The sequence below is a fragment of the Eutrema salsugineum genome, unplaced genomic scaffold (genome assembly GCF_000478725.1).
Source record: "Eutrema salsugineum unplaced genomic scaffold, Eutsalg1_0 scaffold_2, whole genome shotgun sequence".
Taxonomy (NCBI): Eukaryota; Viridiplantae; Streptophyta; class Magnoliopsida; order Brassicales; family Brassicaceae; genus Eutrema; species Eutrema salsugineum.
The window spans coordinates 2,582,455-2,596,692 of NW_006256829.1; the positions used below are offsets into that span (position 1 = coordinate 2,582,455).

At 37.0% G+C, this 14,238-nt stretch overlaps 6 protein-coding genes and 1 non-coding gene across 8 annotated transcripts; 4 read left to right on the plus strand and 3 right to left on the minus strand.

Annotated features, from left to right (window-relative positions):
* Window positions 1–26: 26 nt before the first annotated feature.
* LOC18017002 (replication protein A 70 kDa DNA-binding subunit B) lies at window positions 27–3,115 on the plus strand. The gene is made up of 10 exons (XM_006399226.2): window positions 27–180; window positions 514–663; window positions 751–903; window positions 994–1,171; window positions 1,260–1,530; window positions 1,621–1,848; window positions 1,926–2,149; window positions 2,229–2,389; window positions 2,481–2,604; window positions 2,691–3,115. The coding sequence occupies exons 1-10, from the start codon at window positions 53–55 to the stop codon at window positions 2,889–2,891; spliced, it is 1,818 nt and encodes a 605-aa protein (XP_006399289.1). The 5' UTR covers window positions 27–52; the 3' UTR covers window positions 2,892–3,115.
* Window positions 3,110–5,090, minus strand: LOC18017003 (glycerophosphodiester phosphodiesterase GDPD6). The gene is made up of 8 exons (XM_006399227.2): window positions 5,030–5,090; window positions 4,613–4,794; window positions 4,337–4,520; window positions 4,180–4,254; window positions 3,988–4,097; window positions 3,655–3,873; window positions 3,407–3,562; window positions 3,110–3,307 (listed from the first exon to the last, which is right to left on the minus strand). Exons 1-8 carry the CDS (start codon window positions 5,076–5,078, stop codon window positions 3,128–3,130), a joined length of 1,155 nt encoding a protein of 384 aa, XP_006399290.2. The 5' UTR covers window positions 5,079–5,090; the 3' UTR covers window positions 3,110–3,127.
* A 359-nt stretch (window positions 5,091–5,449) lies between these two features.
* LOC18017004 (mitochondrial import receptor subunit TOM5 homolog) lies at window positions 5,450–6,387 on the minus strand. The gene is made up of 2 exons (XM_006399228.2): window positions 6,211–6,387; window positions 5,450–5,709 (listed from the first exon to the last, which is right to left on the minus strand). The coding sequence occupies exons 1-2, from the start codon at window positions 6,295–6,297 to the stop codon at window positions 5,632–5,634; spliced, it is 165 nt and encodes a 54-aa protein (XP_006399291.1). The 5' UTR covers window positions 6,298–6,387; the 3' UTR covers window positions 5,450–5,631.
* Window positions 6,388–6,547: 160 nt separating this feature from the next.
* LOC18018297 lies at window positions 6,548–7,452 on the plus strand. Its single transcript, XM_006399229.2, has 2 exons — window positions 6,548–6,773; window positions 6,862–7,452. Exons 1-2 carry the CDS (start codon window positions 6,678–6,680, stop codon window positions 7,237–7,239), a joined length of 474 nt encoding a protein of 157 aa, XP_006399292.1. The 5' UTR covers window positions 6,548–6,677; the 3' UTR covers window positions 7,240–7,452.
* A 355-nt stretch (window positions 7,453–7,807) lies between these two features.
* LOC18018298 lies at window positions 7,808–9,614 on the plus strand. Its single transcript, XM_006399230.2, has 2 exons — window positions 7,808–8,253; window positions 9,249–9,614. The coding sequence occupies exon 1, from the start codon at window positions 7,854–7,856 to the stop codon at window positions 8,244–8,246; it is 393 nt and encodes a 130-aa protein (XP_006399293.1). The 5' UTR covers window positions 7,808–7,853; the 3' UTR covers window positions 8,247–8,253; window positions 9,249–9,614.
* A 1,197-nt stretch (window positions 9,615–10,811) lies between these two features.
* On the plus strand, window positions 10,812–12,327 carry LOC18018299 (transcription factor TCP17). 2 transcript variants are annotated; one of them, XM_006399231.2, is made up of 2 exons: window positions 10,812–10,958; window positions 11,281–12,327. In XM_006399231.2, the coding sequence occupies exon 2, from the start codon at window positions 11,312–11,314 to the stop codon at window positions 12,074–12,076; it is 765 nt and encodes a 254-aa protein (XP_006399294.1). In that variant the 5' UTR covers window positions 10,812–10,958; window positions 11,281–11,311; the 3' UTR covers window positions 12,077–12,327. The 2 variants fall into 2 exon arrangements, with proteins under 2 accessions (XP_006399294.1, XP_024012319.1); XM_024156551.1 differs by having other exon boundaries at window positions 10,941–10,953.
* Window positions 12,328–13,708: 1,381 nt separating this feature from the next.
* TRNAA-CGC lies at window positions 13,709–13,781 on the minus strand. The gene has a single exon. It is a non-coding gene; the product is annotated as a tRNA-Ala (tRNA).
* Between the last annotated feature and the right edge of the window lie 457 nt (window positions 13,782–14,238).

A 14,238-nucleotide genomic window follows, 5' to 3' on the forward strand; every position in this document is an offset into this window, starting at 1 on the left:
CCTGTATTCTTCTCACACAGATTAGGTTTTCTTCGAGAGAAATAGAGATTAGATGGAGAACTCAGTGACCCAAAATGGTATTGCGACGGTATTGTCGAATCAATCCACTGATTCGTCCTCGGTTCGACCTGAGATCGTCGTTCAAGTCGTGGATCTTAAACCTGTTGGAAATCGATATACGTAAGTTTCTTACCTTGCTTTAGGGATCGGTCTCGGTTTTACTTTGATTATTGTCGTCTATCAATTCATCACCCGAGTTTGAGATCGATTTGCTGATTTTTGTTTCCTTGATATATTTTTGATATGCTCAGAATTAGAGTTCCGATTCTGGTTATAGATTAGGGTTTCCCTGTTTGAGATCTGGGTTTTTGTTAGCGTCTTGCCAAGTCTTAATTTTCTGTAGATTTGAATATAATACAGAGTTTTGTTCAGGGCGCGTGATTTGTGCGTTATATCGAATTTATTAGTTCAATGAAATGTCTTGATATGTGATGTTGTCAATTTGTTGCTCAGGTTTAATGCTAATGACGGAAAGATGAAGATTAAAGCAATGCTACCTGCGACTTTTAGATCTGATATAATCTCTGGAAAGATCCAGAATCTGGGTCTGATTCGTCTCCTTGATTATACCGCCAACGATATTCCAGGCAAATCAGAAGAAAAGTAATAGTCTCTTCTGCTTCTTTGATGATCAGAGCCTTGTTATGAATACATAATTAATCTTTTGTCTTGTCCATCTCTTTCCTTCAGATATTTGCTTGTAACAAAATGCGAGGCTGTTGCTCCTCCACTTGACGCTGAGATTAAGGCGGAGATTAAAGCATCCACCGGCATAATGTTGAAATCGAAGCAGGAGTTTGTTGCGAAATCAGCTTCACAGATAATCAATGAGCAGAGGGCAAAGTAGGCAAATCTTTCTTTAACATCTTTGATTCACATTCTTTGTTCAAGTTGTTATGAATTTTGCTTAAACAACCTCTATGGTTTTTCTAGTGCTGCGCCAGCTGCAAGAATGGCTATAACCAGGAGGGTTCATCCGCTTGTTTCCTTAAATCCTTACCAAGGAAGCTGGACCATTAAAGTCCGCGTCACGAACAAAGCAGTCATGAGAACTTACAAAAATGCTAGAGGAGAAGGATGCGTCTTTAATGTAGAACTAACTGATGAGGAAGTAAGGCTGCTTTGACAAACTCTATAGCTCTCATTACTGTCTTACACTCTATGTGGTGATTGATTTTCTTTATCGATTGAAAATCCAGGGAACACAGATTCAGGCAACGATGTTTAACGCAGCTGCAAGGAAGTTTTATGACACATTCCAGATGGGAAAGGTCTATTATATATCGAGGGGATCACTTAAGCTTGCCAATAAGCAGTTCAAGACGGTTCAGAATGATTATGAGATGACTCTCAATGAAAATTCAGAGGTTGAAGAAGCTAGGAGCGAAGAAATGTTTATCCCTGAAACAAAATTCAACTTTGTACCTATTGATGAGTTGGGTGCATACGTGAATCAGAAGGAGCTTATTGGTAAGAGTCAGTTCGTCTATAGTACTCTTCTTGTTTGTAAATACTGGTTTAGGATTATAATTAGCCACATGAATGTTATTTCATATTCAGATGTTATTGGCGTTGTCCAAAGTGTTTCTCCGACGATGAGCATTAGGAGGAAGAATGACAATGAGATGATCCCAAAGAGGGATATCACTTTAGCTGATGAGACGAAGAAAACTGTTGTGGTGTCCCTCTGGAACGACCTAGCAACTGGCTTAGGGCAAGAACTGCTAGATATGGCTGATAACTATCCTATTATCGCAATTAAGTCTCTCAAAGTTGGAGATTTTCAAGGTAAATCTTAAATGTTATTTTAAGTGAAAATAGACACTTTTGTCAAATTGGGTGCTGATAGAAACCGATTTTTCTAGGTGTGTCATTGTCCACTGTCAGCAGGAGTAATGTGGTGATAAATCCTGATTCTCCAGAAGCTGCAAAGTTGAAATCTTGGTATGATTCTGAAGGTAAAGAGACATCTATGTCTACTATTGGCTCTGGTATTAGCTCTTCTGCCAATAATGGATCAAGATCCATGTACTCGGACAGAGTCTGTCTTTCTCACTTCACAAGCAATCCGTCTTTAGGCGAGGAAAAGGTACTTAACAAACACTTGCAAAATTTAAGAACTGCGAGAAAGGAAAGTTGGTTTATGTGGTCTTGTATTTGTATCGCAGCCTGTATTTTTCAGTACTAGAGCTTACATAAGCTTCATCAAGCCAGACCAGACAATGTGGTACCGTGCGTGCAAGACCTGTAACAAGAAAGTGACTGAAGCAATGGACTCTGGTTATTGGTGTGAAGGTTGTCAGAAAAAGGATGAAGAGTGCAGTTTAAGGTGAGATGATACTGAGATTCATAAAATTTTCATTCAAGAATAGAGATTGGATCTCGTCTGGTTTAATTGTGTACTTAATGGTGTTGATTAGGTATATAATGGCGGTGAAAGCCTCTGATTCAACCGGTGAAGCCTGGTGTTTTGCATTCAACGACGAAGCAGAAAAGATTATTGGATGTACAGCTGATGAACTCAATAAACTAAAATCATCAGAGGTAAGAAAACTAAAACCATTTAGAAGACTTAGATCATTCCTAACTCTTAAATTGTATAATGTTTTTTTTTTTTTTGGTTTCTCCAGGAAGGTGAAGCGAATGAGTTTCAGACAAAACTGAAAGAAGCTACTTGGTCATCTCATCTCTTCCGCGTTAGTGTTTCTAAACAAGAGTATAACAGCGAGAAGAGACAGCGGATAACTGTAAAAGGTGTTTCTCCGATTGATTTTGCTGCTGAAACAAGATTATTGCTCCAAGACATTTCCAAGAACAAGACATCTCAGTAATTCTAACCTTAACATGTTTTGTAGAAGCTTTTGCTAAAACCTAAAAGTCCCAAGCTTTGTATCATAAGTATTTCTACGGCCAGCTAAACTAGTGTCTTTGGGAACAAAATAGTAGCATTTTTTTTAATTATTAAAATGAAGAAAATGAAAAGTTCCAAGGATTCTACAAAACTTTCTAAGAGAAGAAATAAACTAGCTAAAGAAGGCAAAGAAAAAGAGCCAATTCCATTGGAGAATCACTGAAGCTTAGGCAAAGGAGAGCTCAATTCCTGGAAATTGTGTAGACTGCCAGTAAAATCAGTGAACAAGCCATCAACACCAATCTTGTTGATCCAATAATCATACTCCAAATACGCATCTTGATAAAACCCGAAATGCAGAAACTGGTTCTCGTTACGGTATGTGTAAGGATGGACCTAGCAAGTAGCAACAACATTATTCAAAGTGAAGCTTAGAGAAACAAATCAATGATTATTAGCTAGAGACATTAAGTTTGAGTCCTCCTATCCACAAACCTGAAGATTACGAGAATGCGCTCTTGCAACCAAATCCGTTGGTGTCATGAGACGGTTATTGTTCACAGGAACAATTGTGTCTTTCCATGGACCAATTCCAACCACATATGGTTTGATGTAATCCAAATATTCGTCTGATGTAATCTCCGCGTATGTCTGCATTCACACTCATTAATCTTAAGATATTAAGCAATTTTGATTGATTTAGAAAACGTAAACAAGAAACGAAGATAGTAATGTAAAAAGACCTTATTAGTGTCTTGGGTTAGAATAGTGACATCATCGATCAAGAACACTTTTGGTGAGTCTATCAAGTTTGAAATGTAAACTAGCGAAGTTGCAGCAAAAGACTGAATAAATATTGGCTGTTTTAGCCAATCTTCAGACATATATGAGCCTTTGTATCCGTATTTCTCCAAAGTTTCCACAATTTTATCCTCGAATTTCTTTCCATTAGCCCATTTCACCTTGCAGAAGTTTTCAAAAAAACCAATTCAACAACCTCTCCAATTGTTATCATCAATGACTTGAAAGTTAAAGTTTTGATATGGTTTTTTGGAATTGGATTACGATTTGCTTACTTGCTGGTTGATGAAAACCGGGTTCTTGATCTCTGGATATATCCCAACAACTCTAGGTGCATCCAGTGCTATCGAAATATACTCGTCGAAAGTAATAATCGGGAATTTACCTGATTATATCAAAATTGTCTTTTATAATTCAATTGCACATAAGAAGATTTCAAAGTATATACAGAAGAGAAAATATGTTACCATTGTACTGTTGATCCCTGAAAGGATACCTCTGCTTAGCCCCAAGTGTTTTCAGCTCGTCGAGAGTAAAATCAACTATTCAAGGAATGTTCATCAATCTCATTGTTAATCTCATCAATCTCTCTTTTTTTTTTTTTTGTAGTGTATTTAAAGTTACCAGTGAAGAAGCCGGTTAAGTTCATCCCTTGGACTTCATAAGTTCTCTTACGGTCTGCAAACTCCTTGTGGTCCGCAACATCGGTTGTATCATCGAGATTAACGTCGTGATGACATATAAGAACACCGTCTTTTGAAGATAGAATATCTGCTTCTATGAAATCTGCGCCCTCTTCAATGGCCCTCTGCAAGAAATCAAAAAATCCAAGATATAAGAATCTTGATGAAACCGGACCGAATTAGTGTAAAGGTAGAAAATTTTATATAACTCCAATACCATATATGAAGGAGCAGTTTCTTCAGGGAACTCTCCGTTTGATCCTCTGTGTGCAACGTTGAATGGACGAGAAGTCTGAAGCGGTTTCTTGGTTCCATCTTTTGCTTCACTTGGGAGACGATACAATGGCCTTGAGGCACAATCAGCAATCAACAATGACAGTAAAAGCAATGGTAGAAGACCTGACAAAAAAACATATCAAGATTGCTTAAACGAAGAATCAGACTTTAGAATCTTTAAACATAGAAGCAATCCGAGCTTAACCAAAAAGGTGAGAACTTTGAATTCTAATCTGGCAAATCTTACTCAAAAGAGACAAAAAAAAAAAAAAAAAAAAAACAGAAACAATGAAAGCAACAACAAAAATACTCAAAAGGTTTTCTGTCTTAATTATGATGATGGAGATTTGAGACTTACACTTCAAACCCATGACTGAATTGTGCTTAAGAGTTCCTCCAAATACCATCAACTGTCTAACTCTCTCGATGTATAACGAGCACTGTGTATATATACGACTCGTAAAAGATTATCTAAAGAACAAATAAAAGATATTGCCAGAAAAAAACGTAACAAACCCATCAGCAATATAAGAATATTCCACTGAGAGATATGCATAATTTATCAGTATGCCAATTTGGAGATAAACTCTTCTTTCGTTTGCAGCTTATCGTCGTTTGAGAGAATATTCTATTCACTTGGAATTTACATTATAAATCCTGGTTGAATCAATAGTTTGACGTAGTTTTTATTTCCATTTACATTTTAATGTGAACAAAGATATCATTAAACAGATATCAGAATCTTGATGATAAGATGACAACCAAAACTGGTTGTGAATGAAAAAATAAAATTCTTTAGCATATCAGAAAATCCCAGTCACTGAATAGTTGTATCACATTGGTGAATCAGAAACAAGACCATCAATTTTTGAGAGTGAGAGAAGAGACACTGAAGAAATACATCAATTGAGAAAGTGTAATAAACTAAAGAGAGGCTTTCTCCATTTTTATCAGATTTCTTCAGACTGCCATGAGATCACCATAGCTACGCATGAGGAACACTCCTCCTGCAAACACCCCAAGTGCTCGCAAAAGTTTCTGCACCAGCCAAAAACAAAAGTATTCGTGTTAGAGTGAGACAGATTTCGATGGTATGACTCAATCAGAAAGTTATGTAAAAACAACAAAGTCAAGCATCAGAAGAACGAGAACCAAACATTTCAAGGAATGGACTTCTGATTGATAAATCCTAATTTCTCTGAGAGACGATTCCTTGAAATGTTTGGTTCTCGTTCTTCTGATGCTTGACTTTGTTATTTTTACATAACTACGTCAAACTATTGATTCAAGCAGCGGGAAACTTTGATTTGGCGAAACATACAAAGAATCAAATTCTACACTCAACTGATTCCATTCAGGCTAAAACGAAGCAGAGAAAAAACTAAACCGAGATTCACAATCGCTGTAAGAGAATCGCGAATAGAGAAAGCCCATGATCTCGAAGACATACAAGAGAATCGACTCGGATACTCAATTCAGAACCAATCCGTAATCAAGCGAAGGATAGACCGATAGAGAGAGAGAGAAAAGAGAAATTACCATGTTAGCGGCCCATTTTTGTTCATCGTGGACCTCAGAGTGCCACAAAGCTTTCAGCTTGTCGAATGAAACAGCATTGCTCACCATTGTTGCGTGCTAAAATCGGAACTTTGATCGTAAGCAAGAAAAAAATGAGCTAGGGTTTTAAGGATCGAAAATTAGTCGGTCATTTCAAAGCATCTCTATTAACCGGAAGGGAATAGGGTTTAGTAAATTACGGAAGTAACCTTGACTAATACTAACTCTCTCTTTTTGGTAAAAAATGGTGTGATTTGGAGTGATTTCATCCAAACAAAACCCCGAGAAAATAAAACCATCCATGGACGAACACGTGTACAACACAATCCTAGCAATATCAAAACTTGTCATCTACACTCTCGATCTCATTCCTCCACTGAAGAAAAAAAACTAAAGCTTCGACAAAACCAGAGAAAGAGATAGAGAGAGAGGAGAGAGAGAATTACAAAATGGCGGCTAAATCAATCTGTTCATCTTTATCAGTGCATTCCATGGTAAACAAGAAGCCTTCTCGTTCTCCAACAAGAACAATAACCTCAAAGAAGGTAAAACACAACTGAAATTTTGATTTCATCTCTTTATATATATATATATATATATTTCCTGAAGCTAATTGAAAATTCTGCTTCACAGGGCACATCGACTCCACGGGTTAAGCTACTGACAAGAGTTGAGCAGCTCAAGCTTTTGACCAAAGCCGAAAAAGCCGGACTTTTGTCCTTGGCTGACAAATCAGGTTTCTCTCTGGCGACCATTGAGCGTCTTGGATTACTCACTAAAGCAGAGGAATTCGGCGTTTTGTCTGCCGCCACCAACCCCGAAACGCCTGGGACGTTATTCACCCTGAGCCTCGGTTTGCTCCTTCTTGGACCAGTTTTTGTCTACTTGGTTCCTGAAGATTATCCTTGGGAAGTGGTGGTTCAGCTCGTGGTGGCTCTGGTCTCTGTTCTTGGTGGCTCTGCTGCTTTTGCTGCTTCTGGTTTTGTCTCCAATTTGCAGAAATCTGATTAGTCCGCTTTTTGTTGGTATTGATAAACCGGTCGGTTTTTGTATCAGATTTACTCGTGTATGTACGACCTAGCAAGAGACTTTTCTGCTTTCAAGATATAACTTTATAATGAAATTCTCATGTGTATTTGATCTTATAGATCGTTTCAACTCATTTCACTATTTCTATGTAAATGGTTTCATATACACAATCCAAGAGAAACGTTTTGCATTCAATAAGTTCACCATTAATGAATCCCTTTTCTCATTACTCATTAGGCTCCAATGAAATAAGTAACATTTGTTTGGATCACATAATTGTCGAGATATCATAGATTTACAGAAAGACAGTGATAATGTAGTGGATCACTAATTCAAACCTGTAGTCGACAAAAAGGAGTAATTTAAATGGATTTAGCAAATAACTTTTTGGGCCTATTTTTCAATTCGGTTCGTAGTCTCAAAACCGGTAATCATTTATCCATGAGGATGGAGTTTCGGTTAAGAATTGAACCAAACCAGTATCCGAATCGAATTCGAAACCACTCAGACCGGTTTTATAATCCTTCGGTTTTGGAGTTCCGCTTCCGCATTTCCTTGGCCAAATCTATCTTTCTCGAAGCGAAGGTCTCTCATCAATGGCGAAATCAGTGGCGACGGCGACTTCCTCGCTTGTGCAAAACCTTAGGAAATACATAAAGAAACCATGGGAGATCACCGGACCTTGCGCTCACCCGGAGTACCTGGAAGCTGTTCCGAAGGCGACGGAGTATCGTATCCGATGCCCCGCCACGGTTGATGAAGAGGCGATCGTGCCGTGCTCGGATCCAGAGACGGTGTACAACATCGTATACCACGGCAGAGATCAGCGCCGAAACCGCCCGCAGATCCGGCGTTATGTGTTGAAGAAGGACGACGTGGTTCAGATGATGAATGAGAAGAAGACGTTCGAGGAGTCGGACTTCCCTAGAGTTTACTTGACAACCACTGTCGAGGAGGATGAGAACGCGCGTGGCGGAGGCTACGAGTAACAATCAGGTGACGAATTTCGATTTCTGGTTCTAGGGTCAACGAGATTATGAAAAATTTGATGTTTATGTTGTTCGGATTCGTTTGATTTATCGAAGAATGAGCTGGATATAGTCCAGTTTATGTTCTAAGATTGGACCTTGAGGGTTCGTGTATAAATATAAGCCTGCCAAAGATAAGTATTCGTTAAGGAATTCTAGATTATAGATGGTTCGAGTTATATTTTCTCGATTAGCAATTGAATGTTTAATTAGCTTGTGTTATATGGCCAAGTGCAGCATTGGCTTCTCGTTGCTTTCTAAAGTTGTACACTTTCTTACCAAGTTCTTCCCCAGTGACTGTATGACTTTCCGAAATTACCCGAGTGAAAATCGTGGCCATAATAAGTTAGTGGACTCGTCCATTTATTTGGATTATTGGGAGATCATATTTATCTAAAATGGTCAAGATTAGGATGATTTTGATTGATCAGTTGAAAACTAGATCACTGAAATCTGCGAGGAGATGTTTGGATCCTGCGCAATTAGCTGGAATAGATTTAGAGGTTGAGCTGGGTTGAACATGTTTTTTTTTTGGTTGATATAGTGCATTGCGGCATTAGTGGTATGGTTTTTGTAGGTTTTCATCTAGTTATCACCGCTGCTTCAGTTTTTCAGAGAGCCTACTAGATGAATTTTGTGATGCTCAATTAGTTTAGTTGCGAGTTGCGACAGTGCAGATGGTTTCTGGAATATTTTTGTAGCAGTATCAAGAGATGAGTAGTTTGGAATTGTGAGTTACCTGTTGTAATAGATTTGACCAGTTAGATCATGTCTCTCGGTTTGTGCTTTAGCCTACAATATAATACTGCTGCAACAGTTTAGTAATCCAAATATCTATGTTTGGAATCATCTTGTATCAACTTCACTGCCGAAACACAAGGAATTCCATTTAAATGACTACTATTTATCTGGGTTAATTTCCATTTCTCCAGACTGAATACTTTTTTTTTTCCTTCTTTGTAGGTTTTTTCGAATCCCTGTCTTTCTCCAGTAATCTGCTGATGGGCAAAGGACTGCGTTTGATATTTCTCTACCGACAAAAGATTCTCCTTGGTTTGCATTATCTAATAAGATCTCTAGTAGCTTAATGTACTACAAAACACTTTATTTTCCTTCACAAGAACCAGATTGCTGTTCAATCACATTTCCCTATGTTTACGCATATAACAAGATATACATATTATATGATGAACTCATGATTGTTTCAAGTCTGTAGTTTTATTAGAAATGGTTGCCAGTGTAACACAGAGAGAAACAAGTCTGTGTACTTGAGGACCCACCGTAATGTATCAGTTATTAAAATTTTAAAAAGAAAAAGGGGAAGAAGAAGCAGAAACTGTGAAAAGCCATTATGCCACCAAACTCTCTGTCTCCAAGAATGCATGTATGTGTGTGTTTGTGATTTTTTATGAATTTACCCCAAACTACTGTGACTTTCACCTCTTTTGTTTCTGTCTCTTGCAAGGAAATGTCACTATCTCTCTCTCTCGGCATGTGCCTTTTGCATTCACTGCCGTACAGACAGAGAACGACGGCTCAGGATTAAAGAAAAAGAGTACTGCGTTTTGCAATTTTGGTCCAAAATGTGTCTCTGTGAGATGCATTATTCATTAGATATCAGAGATAATGATCCGGTTTAAAATGGTAAAGATAAAGACGGTTTAGTTGAAGTGGGTTGTGCTTTTGATAGAAGTGAAATCAAGGCGTTATAGTGGAGATCATTAGTGATGATTACTTGGAGTTTTGTATCAAAAAAAAAATGTCAAGATTCAAAAGAAACATATAAAATATTGGAATCGTTCGTTCTCAATTTTAGGAAAAAAGAGAGGCTAAAATGGATTTCTTATATATACTCGATCGCCTTAAATTATATCCACACGGATGTACTCTAAAGTAAATTAATTCATTAATTGATACATTAGCCTACCGTCATTCTTCTGACCAGTATATCAATATTCGTCCGGAGTTCTTATGAAATTAGCTAAAAATCTCACTGCCATGCATTGCACATAGTGGACCAGTATATATACTCTTTAATTTGGTCCATCCTCTATCTAAGATCACCCTTTCTAGCTGTCAATCTAAATGACTATTATTACATCTACAAGCATATATATCATGCATTATAGAATTAGTTGGGATAATCAAAAGCAAACCCTGATTTCTACAAGTTTATGGTCTTAACATCAAACTACGTTATATCTTAACTATGACTTCAAATGAAAACAAGAAATAAAGAAAATGAAGAGATAATTAACGTGTAATGAAAATTTAATTTTCTAATCAAGTATTTTATCAACTACTCCATGTATCTATTAGGAGTAAAGGTGAAACCATAGCATCTTTGATTCCGTCAACACATTTCGATAAGAGTGTCTATACAATACATACATAAATTGCTCCTTTTTGAATCCTTGTCTATAAATTCTTTTCATATCCAACTAAAACCCTAGAGATTGGAGTATATATAAATATATATTATATATTATTTCATTTCTTGCTCAGCCTCGACCATATATTATACACGTTTACTTTTGTAGAAAACGAGAGAAATAACTTTCAATTTGTTCATCACCAAGATTCTCTTATCCTTCTCTCCAGCTGATTTGAAGGAGAATTCATTCCATCTGTTTAAATCCGGCGAATTCAAGCTTACGGTTTTTTCGGTGTAAGGTGTATATCATCTTCTTAGTTTTTCTTTGCAATAATTTAATTTGAAATCTTTAATACCTCTTTTGAATCCTAAAATATTTGGATCGTTTCAGTTGTATATATATCTATCTTGATTTGGATCGATCACTTGAGAACTTTTTATATCATACAAAATATGTAGCAAATGAAATTTATGTGAAAGTCGAATAATCTACTAAAAGCTTTTTCATACTTTCTTGATCTAATGATCTTAACCAGTTATTGGCTGCTTACTTTTGAAGGTTCTTTCATTTCATGTGATTAAGATCTCACAGTTGTTTCTTTCTGTTGTTTTTGTTAACAGATCGAACATATACTAAATATAATCAACGAAGATGAGCTTGACCTCGAGAGAGGACATGGGAATAAAACAAGAAGACAATGATCATACTCAAGCGACTTCTTTGTCATGGTTGAGGCAAAACCCGAGGATCGTGCGAGTCTCGAGAAAATTTGGAGGGAAAGACAGACACAGCAAAGTGTGCACAGTTCGTGGTCTTCGAGACAGGAGAATAAGATTGTCGGCGATGACAGCGATCCAGGTCTACGACCTTCAAGATCGGTTAGGGCTAAGTCAGCCTAGCAAAGTCATTGATTGGCTCTTAGAAGCTGCCAAACACGACGTCGATTTGCTTCCTCCTTTGCAATTCATACCTAGTCTCTCCGCCGGCGCCGGAAAATCTTTTCCCGGGATATTCGAAAGTTTCGATCTTGGAAGCTCCTCTTTGAGAACTGATACGACCCAGAGAGAAAGTTTGGATCTTGAGAGAAGTAAATTGGTTAAATTCGATGAGAGCAGTAATCTTGATCATCGTTTTTTCTCCAACTCAAGGCAAAGCAACAAGCTTTGTTTCCCTACTTTGTCGGCGTATAACAGCAGCAGCAGCTCTTATCACTACAACAACCTCGGACATATCCAACAGTACTCGCTACTTGACCAATCTGGTAACGTTACTGTCACATTGTCCAATAATAATGATCTGAATCCACAGGGGATGGAAACTATGAGCTCTATAATTCCGAGGTACCCTTCGTTTCTCGGTGGTGATCAACTTCAACTCTTTAGTTCAAACTCGAACTCGTCGAAGCAAATAGATTAATCATGTCGAGTAATTCCAGCTTGGTTTCATAAGTTTATATGATATATGAGTTTGAATCTTGAGACGGACGTAGAGAGATTTCTATGGTTTAGTGGTTATAATTGTTGGATCGAGTGTATTTGTAATAAGATAGATAGTGTTTTCTTTTTGTTCTAAGCATTATCGACGTCCGATCCGATTCGTGGAATGATATACTCTACATGCGATCGAAGTTGGTGGAATATCTACTTGTAATTTTGTATTTTTGGTATTGTTTGGGAAATATGAAATGCTTTGTGTGAGAGAGAACAACTGCGTTTATTGTAGCGATAATAGATGTTAGAGATATGTCTGATCGAAGTGCACACCTATACATGTTTGACAAAACAAAAACATCACACATGACCTCGTTGCATGCCAAACCCTAGCTTGTTCATGTGTCCACAAGGACCACAACCAGTCAACCACATATGCATGTGTATATACACACTATGGAGTTAACAAATTTTAGAAAGAAAAAACTATAATGCATGTTTTATGTATATGACGAATGAGCATATAAAGCCAACCGAATCGAACATATATACTTTTTGTTGTTCCTGTTCACTTCAGTTCAACATATATATCACGTAACCAAATCCACTGCAAATTAATTTTCAAGATTACACGACAGTTAAAATACTTTTATCCCGATAGAAATATCTTGCTACAAATCCCGATAGAAATATTAGAGTTGTCAATGACTTGTTGTGGTATTTAACCGGTTGGATTAATCTATTGGGACTTGTTGGGATTGAAGAATGAAAATGAGAAAAAGATGAAGCAGTTTATATGCAGCAACTGAATTTGCAGTCAAGCACTGATCCCTATTTATCTTCTTTTAAGTGTATATCGCTCTTTTTTCTTTTCTCTTTTGTCTCCTCTCTCTCTCTCTCTCTCTCTCTCTCAAACTTTGGTTCCCTTTGGTTTTAGTACAATTTCATCTTACAAGTTTGTAAATTTCATATCTTACAAATTTGACTACGAACAGCAAATTGAATATAAATGGTCCATACGACTATAAACTTTACTTTCCTCACCGGCATGCTTCAAACTTAGGAGAGGAAAAAAAAAAGAAACAAAAAAAGTCACACATTTTTCATTTTCACATTATTCACTCACTCACTAGGCATGCAAATTCTTCTTCTTTTTCTTCCTTTCCCCCCCCCCCCCCCAACCTATCTTATCTTTCTTGATTTTGCTTTCCACAAAATCAAAACAATTTTAAATTTATCAAATATAGTTGAATATTTTGAAGATTAAAAAAAACCAGTTGTAAATACATATGTAGAAAATGCACGCACTCACTTGTTCAAGTACCCTCAGAAGACTTGATGAATGAATTACTTCGATTTTAACATATTTTACTAAATACTGTACTAAATTTCATGCTACCAATTACCCATTAATCCTGTTTATATTAGAACCAAAAGATTATATTATCCTAACCGTATTTATTAATATTTTCATTTCAATATGTTTTGGTAAGAAATCGGACGCAAAAAAAAAGCATATGGCTCAAGATGTTTCATTACAGGATGTCATATAATTGGTGAACTTTAATTAATTTAAAACAGACAGCAATTAATCAATATTAAATTATGTCAAAAATAATGGAGATGCGGGGAATCGAACCCCGTGCCTCTCGCATGCGAAGCGAGCGCTCTACCATATGAGCTACATCCCCTTTTTGTGAGTTAATGTTGCTAATGTTTTCTTGATTATAATTCTAGAACGAGAATATCCGCCGTTGGTTCACATGGGCCACATATACGTACGAATGTCTCATATATTCCAATCAACTTTTATATTCCTTAGGTGTATCGGCGTCAGTGCACATGCGCCGCACAGGATAACTTTCTGATGTTAAAAGACGTAGGTACCCTTATATTTTGTTTACAATATTTAATTATTTATTCTGGCAGCTAAAGGAGTTGTCTTTAGCTGGACAAGGACGGCATGTCGGAAAATTCCGTGTGTGTTCATACATCATACCAAACTGAACGGGGTCAAACATTTAGTTTCGGTTTACAGATAAAAACTGTTTGCAAATACTACGATTCTCGGTTCAATTCAGTTCTGAATATTAAACCGACCGGGTTGGAAAAATTAAAATCCCTAGATTTAGATTACCTGATTACCAC